A 19,512-nucleotide genomic window follows, 5' to 3' on the forward strand; every position below is an offset into this window, starting at 1 on the left:
GCATGCAAGGTAGGAGAGTTGTGCTCAGCCATGCTGCTACAGTTCATGTCTCATCTTAACTTGGTGACCTGTGAAGTCCTTGGTGTTCTTTCTGGCTTTTGGCCAAGGACTTCACTTTTTTTTTGCCAGCCTCCAAGCAACTCCTTTGTACTCCTTTTTAGACTGAGGGGATTAAGATGAAGCTTGACTGTACTCCAAGCTCAGAGCAGTAGGCTGGAATATGCAGAGGGACCAGCGTGTGCTTGTGCTAGGATGTCAACAAATGCTCGTTCGGACCTGCTTGCAGGCAGGAAGATCGACAAGTTTTGGAGTCACTGGAGTTTGAATTAGACATAGCTTCTTCTAGATCTGAGTGTGCTACCGTGGCTTCAGAAAACACGTTAAAACTGCTGTTTTTACCAGCCAACCAAACAATCTAATTTAATGAAGTTATGAAGTTAAGACCACCTCCAGATTCTTAAAACATTATGGAAGAGCTTTGCACAAGTAACTGGTGCACAGTGCTTCATGACAAGTAAAAAAAAAATTTTATATATATATATATATATATATATATATAAAAGGAAGAAAAGGAAGATTGAGGAAAGGAATAGAGAGCAGAATGAAGACATTATCCTACTGTATAAATCTATGCACTTGCATATTTAATATAACATGCAGTTCAACCCATCTCAGAGAGGATGTCATAAAAGCAGAGAGACTGAAGAGACTGAAAAAGGGGTATCAGAGAACGAGCAGAATTTCTGCACGAGGAGACAACGTGGGCTAAGAGGAGCAATTAGTCTGGAGGAGGGATGATGTGCAAAGTCATGTGAGAGGTCTGTGGACAGTATGAAGTAGGTGAATAAATAACAATTACTTGTGAAAGAGTACCCAATAATATCAGGCAGCTGTTTTAAAACCATTGAAGGAAAGTATTTGCTCACTGTTCACTCCTTTGTGTGCACAATACCAAGCTGTAGAGCTCATTCTTCCTAGAGGTGAAAGTATAAATGTGTTAAACAGCAGAAAGAGTGGAGAAAAGGACCTGAAAAGGGCTCATAAATGTGACTGGGTGCAGCTTCTGGCTACGGAAATCCTTAAGCCACTGAGTTTTGGAAGCTGGGTTTAACCTGGGGATGGGTTGCTGTGTGCAGGTCCTGTTCCTCCTCTTTCCTGAGCCTTCATTAGCAGCTACTGTCAGAGATATGTGGCACTGGAGGAGCTTTTGGTGTGACCCAGAGTGACTGCTCTTATAAGCAGTTTGTATAGCAAGGAGAAGAAAAGCTTTAGCCTTTTATCTTCTGGAGGGTTGCAGTGATTTATACAAAGACAGAACTGGTTCCGTGTTAACTAGGAACTTTGTAAACTCCTTGTGGTGGTTCACAGGAGCAAAGATGGTATAATAATGCTAAAAGCAACCTTTTTTTTCTAGGAAGCAAGTCCTTCTGTCTCTTCTCTTGGAAGAAACAGTATTCTGCATGTACAACACTAGAAGACTAGAAGACTGTTTTACTCCAGTGATACCGTTGAATGGATGTGTCTGTAGCTAAGTTAGAGCAAAAAGATATGTATGTGGCCTTTGTGTTATGCAGTAAAACAAATTTCTTTTGTCGTTGTTTCCTGAATAGGGAGGAGGACAAGAACATTTTTGATTACTGCAGAGAAAACAACATTGACCATGTAACCAAAGCCATTCGATCAAAAAACGTGGACGTGAATGTCACCGATGAGGAGGTATGGAGAAAAAGATAAAATCTATCAATCTTAATTGTTTTTTGTGTTCACAACTCCAGGCCTTTCTAGGATTCCTAGTTTAGGATTAGTATAATCAGGTACTATGGTGGCTGGACGAACACTTGGTCACTCAGATAATTGTAATCTATTTTAAAGTAGCAATAGCTTTCCCCTGGCTTTCTAGTAGTGTGGGTGTACAAACTGCAATGCCGTGACATCTCAGAAAATGTTCTATATTATTTTAGCAACAGCAGCTGCAACTTGCAGAGTAAGATTTGCTCAGTAACCCCTTTCTCAATCTTGTGCGTTAAATGTGGTCAGATAGAAGCAGGAAGCGAGGGAAATGGCTTTTCAAGAGACTGCAGCCAGTTGACCAATGAACTCATTTTGCCACTCTGTTCAAGACTGAAGTAGTCAAGATTTCTTTTAAGCCATCCCAAACTGTACAGGCTGGGCTAGATGTCATTTGGGTTCCTTGTTGTCCACTAGGCAGAGGGTCAGTGAGCGGCTCCGGCTGTGCTGCCTTCATGAAAATGGTGGCTTCGTCCTGTCTTTTTCTGCTTATCATTCAGTCAAGGCACCATTTCCCCATAGGGAGGTTCATGGACATTGACCAAAGTTTTTAAGAAGGACAAATGTCTAAAATTGTGAATTAACTTAATCTTTTTTTTCCCTTTTTTTGTAAAGGTAAACATTAAACATTCTAAGTGTGCAGTCACATTTTTTATTGATTCTTCAGGAAATGTAGTGGTACCAGCTTTGTCGTGGTGGTTTCAGTGCTTGCATACTGCCACCTAGCCCTCCTCTTGATCCATAGTATCTACAGCTCCGTTTGCCGGCTGCTTCCCAGCACATTGTGTTTTGGTGAACAGATGAAGTGCTTACACATTCATAGACTGAGACGCCACAAATTCAGTTGGGTTCTCTTGTAGCTCTAAGCAGATTTCTGCCCTCTGAGCCATGACAGCCCCGGCTGGGGCTCTGAATGCTGATGGCAGGGACTTTTATTATTAATCAGGAATTCATGTGAATTAATTTTCAGAGGAGAGGAAGGTTGTTCACAATCAGGGTTGGAATTTCACATCATAAATTCAATGAACTGAAACTGTCATGTGCAACACAGTCAATGCAGCAGCGTCGCTGCTGAGCTCCAGCCGTCCCTTCACTGACCACAGGTTATAATAGTAAACATTCAGGGTGGTCATTCAGAACAGGACTGAAATCCTTTCATTGATAAAAGCTCACTTTTTGCAATTATGTGCTTGCATTAAGTGTATGGTAACACGTTACAATTGCTTCATTTTCATTGAAAAGATGCCCTTACATAGTCAGCAGGGTTCAGAAGTGTGTAACTTTCTTTGTGTTCAAATGACAAATGTGTGTGTTTTTAGACAAAACATTTTGGTTTTAAAAAACATAACATTTTTGTGAAAGATGATTAAAATGTTCGTGTTCTCACAACATAAATGCTAGGAGACAGATGTGAAAACTGTCAGGTTTCATCCTCCTTGAGAACTGTCTATGAATCTTTGATGTAAGGGAAGAACTAATTTAGAAATAGCAGCTATTAGCATGCGGCTGTTGCAGGACATGGAATTGCTTCAGCAGAGATAAGAAACCTCTGAAATTCTGCGACAGGTTCATGGAAAGATTCCCACTGGTGCAAAACTCATCCATAGATGAGACTCTCACAGCCTTGGTTATTGTAGCTTATCCCAGCAAATGCTCTAATAGAGAAGTAGGAACCTTTTTTGGCAAGTGCTGGCTTCCGCAGCTTGGTTCCTAGTTTGTGTATATACATATATGTGGTATCTTAAGGAGCTGAAACTATTAACAGTGTTGTTTGATATCCAAACATGTTCTTCAAAATCTGGATGGTAGCTTATTTTCCAATATCATGAAGGCTGATTGAAGTTTTAGAACCCATTTTAGAAGAGATATAACCCAGACCGAGGCTTTGGTAGAATGAAGTGTATGAAAGCATAATCTTGTCATTTTTATTAACTGTCTTAATGTTACTGTATAAATACATCCTGCCATATCCAAAAGATGCATCTCCTGGCCCTCTGAACATAACTCACACTGTCACTTTTTTGATTTAAACACCAATAAATTTGAAATGGCAGTGTGGATACGTACAAAGAGTTAACTTATGGAACAAAATCCGCTGAAGCACTGAATAGTCTTCTGCTAAAGTATTAAAGAAGCTAAGCACATCTTTTTCTTGTAGAATAATCACTTGACTGAGGTTGTAAGATGTTTAGATTGTATCTGCACTTCTTTATTAGTACTGTATCTAATTGTCCTCCTTTTATTTTTTTATTTTTATTTTTTGTAAATCTGCAAAAAGTTAGCAAAAGGAGAAAAGAAATCCCAAATATAAATGTAAAACAGGGACAAGACTCCTTACTAGAAGCAAAAGGATTTCAGAAAGGGCAGGAAAATACTCTAGGTTTTAGAGAGATGCGCTTGGCAAATTTGGAAGAAGAAATTGTCTCCTCCCCTAGAAAAGAAAAGGAAGAAAAATCCCTCGTACAGCACTCAAGCCAGCATACTTGCTAACAGTTCAGATGTAATAAACTCCAATTTAGAATTAAACAAAGAATCTAATGACAGTAATCATGTACAAGCTTCCATTTACTGTATCTAAATTGCCCAGAGTTCAACAGAATAGCTTGCATTCACTTAAGAGTAGCATAGATGGGAGGGAAAAAAAAAAAAAAAAAAAAGCAAGTTTCTTCCATATGTCAGCAGAACTAATGAAATGAGAAGTGAACTCTGGCTGTAGGGCTTCAGGCACATTCTGGTATTGTAGATTGCTGTCTTTTGAGGACAGTGTTTCTTCAACATTTAACAAATCAGAAATTGTTTGGAAGCACAGATAAGTTGCTTTTGTAGCTTATGCCAGGGTCTGCGGAGGCTGTAGATAGAGGGGTTGTTTTGTTAGTTTTTTCTAATTGTCGAAGAAATCATCCTAAACAGGCATGTTACCTGTATACAGTGTTTATGCCCTTGCCAAAAACATAATGAAAGACAGCTGAAACAATTTGAGGACAGCCTAGTCCCCAGGTCTCATGCTCTAGAGACAGCAAATGGCAAACTGATGGCAGCTTCTAAGGAAAGGATGGAAGAAAAATGGGGTTGAAGAAGCATCACACACTTCTCTGTCTGCAGACTTGTTCCCCAAACATCTTAAAGCTCTGAAAGAGAGTGACTTCCAAATCAAATCTCAAGTTTCCTACATACATAATTGCTACAAATGCCCTCCCGTTGACCAATGTTGCTAGCGTTGGTGGGGATGCAGCCATTATATATGTCTCTTAACTACTAGTAAGAACACACTTGCCACAAGTTAGCTCTCTGGTTTTCAGTAATTACAGCAGCAAACGTTGTACCTGGAAGTATAGCTTAATATTGCAGAGTATCCATTTGGTTTGGCTTTGTTCTTCTCTTTCTCTGCACTGGCTAGTTGATGTGAAAATTATTCCCATCCGTCTGTCTGCTGAGGCTCAGTATATTTGCGACAAATCCCTGTCCTGTGCTTTGTTTGTGAACACCCTGTGACTTGGAGCTGAGCAAAACTGATACGCTGTTGGCTTGAGAAACTGCTGCAAAAGCCAGCCAAGCTGGCAGTGGCAACCCAAGCAAAGCACAGAAGATTTAAGAGGCAGGGTTAGTGCACTGGAGCTATTTTTATGCTCTTTTTATTAAATACTTTAGTGGCAGGGGAAAATGCATCCTCTCAAGTAACTTCTGCAACAACTGTTGAGATTTCCCGCTCAGTTTGATTCATCTCTGAAATGGTGTGGGTTTTTTTTTGTTTGGGGGGGGTATTGGGGTTTTTTTTTGCTTGCTCGTTTTTTAATACGCAAGGTAAATAAGTAGATTTTGTAGCTGGCTAAGTGTATTAGCTGGAACTCCTGAACGTTTTTCTGGATATTATGCAAGTAATACAGAATAATTTCTTGTTTTTGAAACAAGTTCCTTAGCGATGCTTTTTGTTGTGTAGTAACTAGACTGGGTTTCTTCTGCAGGTATTTTTATTTCCATCTCAAATGGTGTGCCCTTGCAGAGAAGGGCTCCAAAGTCCTTTGCACCCTATGTTTAAGGGATAATACGCATGCTACTAGAACGTAGCCATTTCTTGCGTGGAACGTGTCAGCTTTTTAATAGCGCACGATTACCATGCAGAACCATTTAAGGCACTAATTGGAAAATATTGTATCCATTTAGAATTGCAGAGAAAATATATAGGTAAGCAGAGTGTAATTACCCAAAGTGGAATTGGCCCAAGACTTGAAATCCATACTCCTGCAAAAAGCACAAGGAGACTTTTAATGACTACAGATGATCAGGCTTCAGTTTCTTGTCTTGTTTAAAAGGCAGCACTTGCAGCAGAACCAGCTTTCCAACATATAGGAAGGGACCAGTCCTGTAGTATTTCAATAACGCTGAATTTACAAAATTGGCAGCCTATTTCCTCCCAAACTGTTTTTTTCTTTACTGATATTGGCCAAGTTCAACATTGATAAAATTGCATTTTACTCGTCTGGAAACGTATGCAAACCAACATGTTATAGCCAATAATTTATAACACTATTTTTGGTATTTAAAGGATAAAAATGACTTTATTTTGTTGATAACTGCACAATAATTATTGTTTAGTTACAGTACTATTTCTATATAATAGATCATTCCAGTTTATATATGTGAAGTATTTATCGCATTTAGGCATGTTGCAGATAAGTGCTGCTTTTGCGTCTTTCTTCTGAAATACACATGTGTGGCACAAAGTTTGTATTACTTGTCCAATTGAAATGCTAAATCGTGAGTAATTAGTAGTATAGAGTTGAATTAAAAATGTTAGAGATGAATTCAAGAGCTTTCAGTGTTTACCAATTGTTTTAAATCAGACTCTTTCCCCATTTTAGACTTTGATAGTGATGTCGAGTGAACATTAATCATTAAATGGCCCATGGATGTCATCAGTGCTTCCATAGAAAGTCATTGTCAGAAAATTCATTCTAATTCAAGGTTAATTAGTGTAACATTAAAAATATGTGTTACAAAAATTAATTACTTGCTGGGTCAAAAGGTATGTTAAAAAGCTTAGTGCCATGTGTTTGAGATTGCATTTCCTTACTCAAAGTAATGTTCTGCCTCTGCTGCCCTCCTGAAGAATATCTAACAGCAGATGTGTGAGCTGCAGTTGCAGATGTCTTCTACCAGTCCTGCAATTTTGGCACTGTGGTTGGGGAATTTGGCTCGCAGTTCCCATTAGCAGATAAATCAGGTTGCTCACCTCGTTCCCCACTGCTGTGTCAAGAGATTTATAACCAGGCACAGAGTCGTGTAACTAATTTCAGCTTTGAAGGTCTGTGAATATTTTGTATAACATCCTGGAAAACACAAGTTGGCCTGACAGTGTCATGGATAGGGGAATGATTTCCTACTCATCTGCAGTGTGATTTCCAGTGAATCTCCTGCAAGCACACCACTTGCTATGTACTAAATCTGGAGAGACAGATACTAACAGGGAGTTTAATAAGCATATACAGTAAACAGTGAAGCAAAGCTTCTATCTTAAACTATTTGGGGCTTTCTCTTTTGACTTGCCACTTTAAAAAAAAAAAATCTAAACATGATAGGAAGAATTTGTACCTATTTGTTAAAAGTGTCTGTTACTCCTTTGGATGCATTTCATGTCTGTGATTATCAGAGGACAAGCACTCCACCCTTGGCTGCTTTTGGGCAGGGAACTGTTCCTAGCTGTGATGCATGGCAGAGAGGAGAGCAGCTCTAGGTGTGGATGTGTCAGTACCTGCAGGTGTAGTTTACATCTGTTCTAGTCTTATTTCCTCCTCTGCTCCATGTAAATACTTTGTTCTTAATCACTAAAGGGAAAATTTGCAGGTCAGGAGATGAATTGACACTGCACAGCAAAACCAGTGAATGCTTCAAGAGCTTTGCATTGCTGGATGCTCTCCTCAGATAGCTTGGAGGAGTGTAAGGAGGGGACAGCGGTGTCTTGTTGTCTACTCATCCTTCTCCTCCACCACAGCCGCTCCTTTTGATAGATGATATATCTCAGGGGAAGAGATGGAAGGGAAGCTAAAGGCCATTTTGAGGTTCTCTTTGCCTTAGCATCATGTTTTGCCCTGTCTTGTCTTATTTTTTTAAAAAGTGGCATAAAGAAGGGATTTGAGTTTATTATGGGGGGAAAATACCACGTGACAACCTCACCCTGCCCACAACAGGCTGATTGGGGCATAGCTTAACAGAGGAGTGCTTAGTATCCAGAAACTGGGGAATATGAAGATCCGAACTTTCATTACATCCCCCTGTATAGGTGGCAGAAGCACATGGGAAGGGTTCAGGTGCAGAGATTTGTCAAAAGGGGACAGGAAACAACGTAGAGTGGTTTGGGAGGTGCTTGAAGTATGAGTGTAACAACCCACATTGCAGAGCTGAGCGGGGGACAGTTGTGGGTGATACCTGCTCAGTCGCTCGATTTTAATCTTCTGCTGCAGGAGAGGCAGGGTCCATTGGCTGAGAGTTTCATATCTGTCAGAGGTATGAGTTTTTGGGCATTTGGGGTCCCACTGCCTTAGGCAGCTTTTGAAAAGTTTATCCTTACTGTGTAAGTCTTTGCTCCTAAAACAGTTAGAGGCATCAAAATCCCAAATCTGTGTAAGAAAGCAAATCATGTTATGGCTCCTGCTTTTCACACCTTGCTGATTTTTCTCCTCTAAATTATTGCTGACTTAGGGCTTTGGCACTAAAGGAATGTGGAATCAAGTCATGCCTCACTGCTAGTATTTCCAGCGTTACTATTAAGTCCAAATCATGAGCAGTAGTATGTTACATACTAATCTTAGCAATTTTTTTAAAAAAAAAACAGTCCATGTTTGTTTTATTAATGGTACTCAGGACTCCATAGCAAGACTGTGATTCTCTCTACCCTGCTTTTGTCTGACTTGGTTAATTTTCCTTTGGATGTTTGTAGGGCAGGGCACTGCTCCACTGGGCTTGCGACAGAGGACACAAGGAGCTCGTTTCAGTACTGTTACAACATGCTGCTGATGTTAATAGCCAGGTAAGAAGAGAATGAAAAGATGAGCCTGAATTATGTTTTGTATTACCTCCCAGCCAAATGCGTCACCTGAAACTGAATTGTTCCCAGACTCCATAGCAAGTTCTTCCAGAGCATTTATCACAGAGAAGAGAATCAAGACATAGCCTGCAAAAAATAGCAGAGTTCAATTACATGAAATGCATGTGTGTAAGGGGCTTTTATCACTTCCCAGTGAAATTTCTCCTTGCAGTAAAGTTTTCTGATGACCTGGCTGTCATTTCCTATATGACTAGTGGTACTGTTGACGAGAGTTTTTTTTTTTTTTTTTTTTTTTTTAATGTGCTAGGTGCTCGGTACATAAAGTAGCAAACTTACATAAAGTAAGTGCTTTCTTTTGGTCTGTTTTTCATAACTCTGCAGTCCCAGCAGACTTTTTGTGGAAGGAGAATTCCACAGCAGCAGCTTCACTTTGCCAAACAGAAAAGCATCCTAGAAATGCCTGTTTGTGACGGAGCACTCCGTAGGATCAGGCTGTGTTTCAGGGCACAGCATGGTGGGCATATGACAGTTCCAGCTGGATCTCAGTGCCTGACTGTGGGCAGATTTAAGTCAAAGAGCTGACGCATTTTTTGTCCCCATATAACTACCTTACTCTCTTGGAGATCACCACTTCTAGGATAAAGGTGACTGCACTGAACATAAAACAGCTTTTCAGCCACTGCAATTTGCAGCCCACATGTAAGCCCAGGTAAGCTGGTGGCAATTTTCAGGTGCCTTAGGACACCAGGCCGTGAATTGCCACTGCTTTATGAATGGTTCATTCTACCATCCAACTGGAATCTGCCCGTGTTCATGAGCCAGCACTCCTAGTTTTGCCAGCTCCTTGTAGGTAAGGCCTGGTCTGTGTAAATGTGGTCATGTCTGAAATAATTGTTCAACATATTTCTGTCAAATTACGATTGACTGCTCTTTACCACAGTCGCTTTTGTTGGCTTTGTTCTCCTGCCCAGTTTGGAGCTGGATACACCTGTTCTGACAAATTTGCTAGCTTATACCAACAGTCTTTTTAACAGCCCAGTGACAAATGCTCTGGGAATCCATACCGGATAGACCTAAGCACAGTTGCGACCTGCAGGGTTCTCAGCAGACCTCTTAAGTTCATAGGATAGAAGAAGCTGCGTTAGTATTTGCACACACGAAATCTTTGTAGAATAGTCTTTCTTGCCTTTACTTGGGCAGAACTGCAGGTGGGATGTACATGAGGAGCCACGGCTCCATTGTAGCTGGTGAGATACTGACCTTCGCGCTTAGGCCTGAGCGGTTTCTCTTACGCAGAGGGCTGTGGTTTTCCTCTCCGTGGAGGAAGGCGGGGAGCCGGTACGAACAGCGGACGTGCGTGGCTGCCTCGGCAGGCCCCGCTGTCGGAATAGGCAGGCACCTTTCACGTGGAGCTCTGAGAGTGACGTGTCAGATAAATTTCTAAACAGCTTGGGCTTAAAATCAGAGGAAGGTAGGATCGAACACCTTCCTGTCCCCTTTACCCTGACAGCCCAGGAGATCTTTATTTGCAATGCTACATACTGTAGCAGCAATCTGAAAATTCACTGCTTTTTGACATTTGTCTCACTTTTTTTTTCCCCCATGGTGTGTTCTGACTCTTGGACAAGGCTGAAGGAAGAATCACCTTTTTTCTTCTGAACATTAATTTTCTATTAAACTCTTTTTCTGTTTTTTTTTTCTTTATGATGTATTGCACGTTTTCTAACCAGATTATTTTTGGCTAGTAACAAAAGGTTAATAATAGCCATAAAAAGAAAATCAATCTTTTGATTTTTTTTTTTTTCCACCAAGGTAATAAAGGAGAATTTTCTTATAAAGGTCTTGGTTCATGCATAGGTATGTTTCCAGAGAAGGCAGACACTTTTTTTATTCTCAGCCATATATAAATTGGAATTACATTTCAAGACTTAATGACTTAAGGTTTATTTTTCTATTTTTTTTATCTTGACTTTTGTCCTGAAAGATTTCACATCCAAAGCAGGAGCAGAAAGAATTTTTTAAAGAGCTATCAAAAGAAAAAGGGAGAGGGAAAAATTCTGGCTTCCTAACAGACCGTAAACACTGCAATATCTGCTATTACACATTACTAAATGCACTGTCAGTTAATGTGTAGGCTATAAAGAAGGATGGGTTAAGTGTAAGGGGGACTCCGGTGACTTGAATCGTGGCACTGTTATTTCAGAAAGATGTGCTCTCTGTGAAAGTTCCCCCTCCGGGCTGCAGGCAGCACTCTGCCAAAGCCCTGCAAGCAAACAGGCTCTGCAATTTCTACCCACTGCTTGAGTCTTCAGATGTTTCCCTGTCTCATTCAATTTTGCAACAGTTCCTAAATGCAGGTGGCACAGGAAGTAAAGGATGAATTAGGGATTATGAAGGTTAAGAGCAGATAATAAAGGAGAGAAATTGTATAGACCAAAATTAAAAAAAAAAAAAAAAAAAAAAAAAAAAAAAAAAGGAAGGAAAAGCCTGTGTTTTAGTATCCTTCTAAAAAGTTAGTCCAAAAGCCCAAATGATTTACACTCTCTTCTATTACCTTCCTGATAAGTGCTCCTCCATCTTGGCTCTCAGTGCGCTAAGGGATTTAGCTGGCCTAAGCAGAAGGTAGCTGGTAGGTAACCTGGAACAAGTCATGCAAGTTCACTGTGCCTCTGACTGTGCCTTACTCACCTTCGCTGCCCTATTTTAGTTCAGCTCAAATAGTGCTTATCCTTGTAGAAGCACTTGCAGTCTCCGTGTCCAGGGGCTGCATGAGAGGCGAGAGTTACCGTCTTCGTTGTGTTGCGCAGACAGCTTTGGAGCGGGAGAGGTTGCCTGCTTCCACTCCTTCCTGTAGCATGCTTAAAACATCTCTAATTCTGGGAATAACCTCACGTTCCCGGGCTGCAGTGGTTGAGTGCCTGTGCTTTTTGTTTTAAACAGTGGTATTGTAGTTTCAAAATGGTGGTTCACTAATTCTGTAAAACTGCAGTCATTAAAATCTCTGATTGTTCATAATTAGCTCTAACAGCACATTTGAAAAGAGGTGGTAAGTGACTGCCATGAGCAAAAGGATGCAGAAAGGCAACAGGCTTCTCTGCTTTGTTGAACAGGGGCATTTATGTAATTGAATCACCTAAATCTTCAGAGCCAGAGGCCATTTCAAAGTGGGTGGTGGTATTGTATTTTGGAGCTCTGCTGGAAGTATCCAGAACTTGGGAATCAGTGTAAAACCAGCCTCCTTCCACTGGAGCACTGCTTGTTTAAATTGTAGGCTTTTAATTGAGTGACGAAGTGAAAGGAAGTATTGTATTCGTAACAATAGTAGTTATGAAGGAGCTCGAATGTGATCATTGTATCCCTTTCTAGCTTTAAAATATATGAAGATACAAAGAAGTTTTCCTTGCAGAAGGACAAGCAATAAAGGAAAACCTCTTACCCCTAGTGAAATGCCAGTTGCTACAGGGGCATTTTTTTCCTTGCAGTGTTTTCTCTGGCCGTAGAAAGGAGGCTTTCGGGGGCTGGGGAGGGATTGAATGCGAGACCTGCAGCACTGGATCCCAGCTTCGCAGTGCCTTGCAGCTGTGCCATGGCGTCCTCTGTGGTCCTGGTGCTGGAAGCAGTTAGCTGGCATGATCAGAGACCTTGTGTCCACCTCGTTTGCATGTCTGGTGGTGTCAGTGTAGTGAAGAAGGTGCAGCTGGATGAAGTACTCTTCAGCCAGTGTTCAGAGGAGCTGTCCTCAGTGGCAGCGTAGCTTTAGTCTCGTGTTGTGCTCCTTTCCTATCACAGGCCAGTGAACTTGTGCATTTTTCTTTCCTTCTCCATCATCCATCATGCAGCATTTACCTCTGTGACTCTGTGCAGTGCCGTTTAACACATCAAATAGGAAGATAGGTAAGACATCTGCAAACAGCTTTCAGTCTGGCAGCAATGCCAAGTGGAAAGGTAGCAGTTCCTACTGGGTGGAAGAGTGCCCTTGGGATAGCACGAGTATCTCTTGACTCTGTTCACCTCCTCTTACAAGAGCAAGGGAAGTAAGGCTGTTTGGAAAGGAGGTTCTGTGCTCTGATTTGTTGTCTTCCACAGAGTTTAAAGAGCAGAGAAATACTGTTAGTGTTATTTTAAGAGAAGTGAAGGGCATCGTGGCCTAATACTTGTAGTGAGAGAGAAAGGGCATGATAAATGGCTTCTCGTGTCTGTAAAACCAAAACAGTATGCTGTAGACTCTCTTCTCCTAGGCTTGCTGTGGCTATACTGTGTTCCAGTTGGGAGTACTTTTTACTCCAGAATAATTTGTGCATTCAAGGTGTGCACTTGGGAGTGCATGGGGAACTATCCTGGAATATTTGTGACAGATAAGCTTTTCAAACATAGCTGTCCTTATGAACAAGTTGTAAGATGTTCATTATTAGTTGCAGGTAGAGTGGTATCACTTGACAAATAGGATAAATAAGAGTTCTGTATATGTGGTGAAGGAGCTAAGGTAAAATTATTTCTAAATATTTTATGATTTATAAACTACAAAATTGTGTAGTTGATCAATCAGCTTATCAATGCTATGCTAGTCACTTGCTTATACTAAAAATTATGCTAGAATTATAGACTGCCTCAAGGATGAAGAGTTGTAAGTGGGACCTTCAATTTTTGTTCTATTTGTTGATATTTCACTTCACGAGAGGAGGTGCAGATCACTGCGCAGAGGATTTAAACCTATTGTCAGGTTTATTCAAGGCTTCCCTGAACACCCAGGGACCCTGTGTGGTCTGAGAAGGAAGCTTGAGAACAAAGCTGAAAAGCGTCAGGTTAGAAGTCTGTTGCTGGTATGTGCTGATTTCATTTTACTCGCTCACATCTGCAGTTTCCGTGAAAGCCCTCCAGCATGCCTGTGGTCTGCAGCGAGAGTTGGTAGCTCTTTGTTGCCAACACTGATTTTTCAGAGGCAGTTTTGAAGACAAATGAATTTGCACTTAGGACAATTGTTTTTGTCTGAGATGTCTGCCTCGTTAGAGGCTCGACAGTAAGGTGAGAGACTTCCTGGAAATGCTGCAGCTTCCTGGTAGTCTGTCCCGCAGAGAACCAGAACTGAGTCAACCTGGCTTTCTTGAGGGCCTCCCAGAGAAGGACACATTTGCTGGGGAGCATCGAATGGAAGGAAGAGGCCTGCAGGCCTTGTTTGCTTCTCTGTTGCCCACATTAGGGCTGCTCTGAGTGGCCTACTCTTGGTCAGGAGAGAGAAATGTGTTGCAGCTGTATCTTGTACTAATTCCCGTGAGGCAGGACAGTGGTCTAGTCACATGTGTTAGCATGTGATTTTGAACGAGTTACAACTGGATTTTTTTTTTCTTTAAAAAGACATCTTGAGCAGCAAGGGGACTGTCATTGCTTCTCCAGCTTCTTTTTTCCCAGGCCACTGCTGTGTTTCTGTAGCAGAGAGCCACTTTCCTCTTTATTTGCATGCTAACACACTTGTGAGTCAGAGGGCTTCTGGAGACCAGGACATGGAGTATCTGTCCCCTTGTAATACCTTCACTCACATCCTCATTGAAAAAAAAAAATCTTTTCAAATGGAGACAATACAAACATAATAAATGGCAGGGAGGGTTCATCTCCCTCATGACTCAATCTTTCTCAAACAACATTATTATTGACTGCCCTATTGGTTGCCAAAAAGGAAAATCAATTGTACTAGAAGTAGTTGCTGGGCCACAGACCATGGTACTAACCCAGCAGAGACAGGTTGATTTTTATCAACTGTCCGAAGACTAATTTCCACCATTAGCTAGAAATGAAGTAGAAATTATGGATATGTCAAAGATTGCAAATAGTGGTGGCTTGTTGTTTTTTGTTTTGTTTATATGGCTTTTTTTATTTTCCTGCCTGACTCTAAAAGGATTGTGTGTATAGGATAAAAAGAAGGGAGGAAAAAAGTTGGGCCTGTTTTCCTTTTTTCAGTTCTTTTTTTTCTTTTTAGTGTTGTCCATTTGGATTTCACAGCATGAGTGTGAAATGCTTCAGGCTCTGCGTGGGACGTATATGATAGACGCATTGGGCAGACATTTAGAAACGAAGCTGGCTTCAGCGAACGTGCATCCCTTCCCTACCTCCTGCAGAGAGTGTACTGCATGCCCTTGATTTTCCATATCCGTGGGGAGATGGTTGAGGGAAGTTGTCTGGCATCTTGGCCGTTTTGACCAAGGACCAACGGCTACAGGCCGTGTCTGCACGGTTTTCCCTCTCCCCACTGAGTGAGTGTGCATGTGTGCGCGTGTGCAGCCCACCACATTTGCAGTTTTCCCAGTACAAGCACACTTTGTAAGATGCCAGCTGTCGAAGTACTGTGCTCTTACAACCATTTTTTGGACCTGTTCAAGATTAAAAAGGAAATCATATAAGAGCCTTGTGCTCTTGCTGTTAATGTCCCTAGTATAAATTTTCCCCTAAATTACCACAAACCTGGCTTATAAAGCTAGGAGAGACCCTCTCCTGGATATGATGATTGCTGCAGAGGTTTGGCTTAGTTATGTTTCCAGCAGGCAAAAGATGTTGCAGGTACTGCTAAATCGACTATAGTTGTAGTAGGAAAGTACAGCAGCAGACAGATGAGGAAACTAAGTGGAGAGGTAAGGCAAAGCAGTGGTTAGGTATTCCAGGGCTGATAGTAAGAACAATGTGTACTTACAGAATTATTAACTCCCAACAGTTGTCGTCTTTCCTTATCCCTCTCCCTGCTCCCAGTCCCCCTCTCAGTTTTCCTGTAGTCAGCTTTGCCAAGCAGCTCTCTGAAGACTGCAGGCTTATACCCCTTCAGTCTTGACACGGTTGCCAATGGGTGTGAAATCTATTAGGCACAAGAAAGGAAAGATCTGCTTAGTGACAGAGGGTAGCTTTCTACATTAAAGCCTTGACTTGGTGCCAGTCCCACAGCAGTTATTGGAAGTGGCACAGCTCCATGTCTCTCCTGCAGGTCTCTCTGTGGAATGGAGATTGGCAGCAGGTTGAATGTTAAATGGTCACCACTCAGCAGATGCTGATTTCACCTACTGAGAGGAAAGTCCCTTTCAGCAGAAGCATTTGCAAAATATTTGCAGCTCCAAATACCTTCTGGGAGATGAAGAGATTTATCCATGTTTTGCCTGCCAGCTTCTGAAGACACCCCAAGCCTCATCAATGTAAACCATAGATTGTACAAATGACAGGATGTTTCCTGCTGCTCATGCATGCTCATTTTTGTTACGTTGTCCCTTTGCATCTTCCAGCTTGATGTGTGCAGTCTTTGTTTTCTCTGGTCCCTGTAGTCATATGAATCACTGCCTCACTGCTGGTGCAGCAGAGGTGTTGGCACCCTTGCTCAGGCAGTGCGTGTGCAGCATAAGGTATTGCCTGCAAAGCAGGCTCACCAGCTTAAAAAAAGCGTGCTTCTATGTTGCTCCAGTGGTAACTTCAGTATCAACACAATTTGTTCGGCTTCTACATGCAAAATTAATATTTGAAAAGGGAAAGATGAAATTCAAGAGCAATTCCTGAAAAATTAGCCGTGTTCTCCATCACCTTATCCTCGTATAATCTAAGTTGAATTTGATGTGCTTTCAGGGTAACAAAAATGCAGGGATGAAAGCAGGGGAATCCAGGATAGCAGCACATGTTTCATGAGGACTGCTGTGAAGTTGTGTGGCTTGTAGACAGCACCTTGTGAGGACTCTGCTGTGCGTAAGGAGGCACTTTGCCAGTGCGGGAGGAATGCTGTGCTGCAGGAGGCATGCAGGTTTTTACCTCCTGAGGGATCAGGGAGTGAGACCGCTGTCCACACTGGGAGGCAATGTCCCCGTTTCTGCACCTGGCCAGCACCGCTGTCTTGTGGCAAAAGGGCTGCGATCTCTGCCAGTGCCCTCTGTAATAGACAGAGGCCACAGCAGGGAGCTTTTGTGCAGGTGGATGATCCTCCTGTGGAGGACGAGGAGCAGGCGGCTTGTTCCCTGCTGTAGTTATATGTCCTTGCAGATGCACAAAACGGGCTTAACTTGAATGCCTCCCTGTGAGGACGTGGGAGGATGGTCCCATGCCCCTTTGTGCCTTAGTCCCAGGGTCATCTTTGAGATAAGCTGTGCTAAATCACCTGTAATTTGTAAAGTCATTGTTGGAAATGCTTTAGTCCCTCATTAAGGTGTTTGGTTAGCTCACAAAGAGGGATAGGACTGGCAGCTGAGCTGTTTTTTCAGGTGACCACATCATCACAGAAGTGGTCTTTAGCCTTGCTCCCTTTCCCATGTCCTGTATGTCACCTCTCAGTGCCAGAGGACATACTTTAGCCAAGCAACCCAACTGTTCTTTGCTCAAGGGAGACTGCACCTAAAACTTTTCTCTTTTTTTTTTCCTTTGGCATTCAGCCACTTGAAAAAACTTTCCCTGTTTTGAAAGAGTTAAATTCCGTCCTTCCTTTTCCCTAATGACTTTTCAATGTAGGGAAAGTGCAGTTTTACTTCCCAAATGGAATTTTGGTATTCATCTGTTGTTTTTGATCATCTCTTTCAGCTTGTTTCAAGAAAGAAAAATCTGAGTATATCATTGGGGCTTCTCGAATTTGCAGTCTTTAGTACGAAGTACTTCTGTTAGAATTTTTTTTCAATAAAAGTTATTTTGTTTAGATTTTTAAATAAGATTTCTGCTTTTTAACTGCTTCATGGATTAGAAGTGAAATGCTCAAAACGACAAAACTAATTTAGGAGGCTTCCATCTCTCAGCTTGTTCATATTTCGGTATCCATGAGAATGGTTGTCAGTCTAGAAGCCTTTCTAGCTCAATAACATGTCTCCAGCAGCAAGGAATAGTGAATGCCTAGGGGACAGAATAAGGTAAGCTTACAGTGATGTTTTCTTAAGTTTCCCAGAGGTTTGTAGCTTGGAGGCTTCCTCAAGCAGCGGTGTTATCTCTCTCTCTTTTTTTTTTTCTCTCTTGTGGATTTTTCTTTCATAAATTTCTTATCCCTGCTTGGATTTCCAGCACTTTATGCCAATGTGAGTTCTTCAGCTTAACTGTTGTGTCAAGTCCAAAGCAAATGCACAGTCATTTCCTGTGATACCGCGTAGCTTTCCTTTAATGAGAAATAAGGAATAATTGTTCCCCTGGTTACCTTCTCTGTGCTGCTTTTGACTTCACAGGCCTCCTCATATTCCCTGTCATCTCTTCTTTTTCAGGCCCAGAAGTTTAATCTATTTCTCAGTTCTTCATTTGGAGGCTGTTCTCTAACTTTGCTCCTCTTTGTTACTTTTCTTTGAATCTTTTCTGGTTCTTCCGTATTCACTTTGAGGTGAGAGGAGCAGCACGTCACATGTTGCAGCTACAGCCTAGGCACTATGAGGTTTAATGAAGCAATATGATGATGTTTTCTGGTTTGCTCTTTCTTTTCTAATGCCTCCTTTTTGTTTGCATTTTATTATCTACCATTGAACACTGAGGTGATGTTATAATAGAAGTGTCTATTATATCCTTTTGCAGCATTTTGCAGTCAGCTTTTGATTTTGCTGCTTTGGAAGACATACCAGACTAGGATGCTCCAATCTCAGCCTGCTTTCCCAGTTCTCGTATGTGTGGATTGGACAACCCAAGCCCTAGCACACTGAGATTCCAGTGATCATCAGCAGTTGGGAAAAGGGATTATTTATTCCTATTCGATCTTCCTTCCCTTTTGTAATTGGTTATCTGTCCGTGCAAGAACTCTTGTTTTGTGGCAGTATCATTTAAGAGCCTTTGAGAGGATGTTATCAATAGCCTTTTGGCAATCCATGTGAACTGGTGAGGGGTAGCAGAGGTCTAAGCCAGGCTTGCCTTGCATAGGGGACCAAAAGCTGCTGCTTTTCTCCCTCTGCCTCTCATAAATGACTGCCTGACAGCTCCCTTTTAGAACAAAACAGGTAAATGCAGTCCCGGACTAACTTTCAAATTTATTTAACAGACAGAATGGTTGTCAGAGCTTAGAAGTCCTGTGTTGAAATGAGACTTTGTCCTCTTACAGCAAGGTTCAGCTTGGTTGAAATAAATCACTCTGTCCTGAGAAGGGCTTCTTGGAAAGCAAATGCCTGAAGTTGCAGGAAGGTGGAAGGTGTGTTGAAGTTGTCTGCCAGGTTTGTTCTTGGGTTAGGACTTAACTATCTGCAAACTGGGTACCAGCTTTTGAAAGAATCGGTGAACTTCCATATTCTAAATTTGTTTCTTCTGTTCCAGTCAATTTAAACGTTAAAAGTGTTCATTTATGGGTCAAGACCTCTGTAGTATGTCTGTGGCATGACTGGCTGAGATAATCCATTTCAGTACTGTCCTGTGTAACTCAACATCTTCAAATATGTAATTGCTTTGATAAAGAAAGAGAAGTGATAAGGATAATGTAGCTATCGGGCCTCGACTCGCTAGTTCAGAAACTTCCTCTTTGCAATCAAATCTGTGTGCTATTTAAGCCCTTTTAGGATGGTTCCAAAGGCATTATTGTGATGTCGGAAAATGTCCTGAATGATACATGGGTTGTCTGCAGTGTTACTGTTACCTTCTTGAAGATGATCAGTTCTGTCCACCAGCCAATTAACTACCTCCACAAAGAGTCTTTAGTGCCTGCTTTGTAGCAACGAATGGGGTTGCCCTGTCCCTCTCCCTTCCTTTTCCCCTCCCCCTATTATATATATATTTTCTCAGCA

The 19,512-nt window shown here is 41.6% G+C and overlaps 1 protein-coding gene across 4 annotated transcripts in view; it reads left to right on the plus strand.

The window, feature by feature from the left end:
* ACBD6 (acyl-CoA binding domain containing 6) overlaps positions 1–19,512 on the plus strand; it is an 87,759-nt gene that overhangs the window by 34,541 nt on the left and 33,706 nt on the right. For all 4 annotated transcript variants that reach the window (XM_062582013.1, XM_062582015.1, XM_062582016.1 and 1 more), the window contains exons 5-6: positions 1,611–1,716; positions 8,723–8,812. In XM_062582013.1, coding sequence (XP_062437997.1) covers positions 1,611–1,716; positions 8,723–8,812 — 196 coding nt within the window. The remainder of the gene's footprint in view (positions 1–1,610; positions 1,717–8,722; positions 8,813–19,512) is intronic.

Source organism: Rhea pennata, chromosome 8 (assembly GCF_028389875.1).
Source record: "Rhea pennata isolate bPtePen1 chromosome 8, bPtePen1.pri, whole genome shotgun sequence".
Taxonomy (NCBI): Eukaryota; Metazoa; Chordata; class Aves; order Rheiformes; family Rheidae; genus Rhea; species Rhea pennata.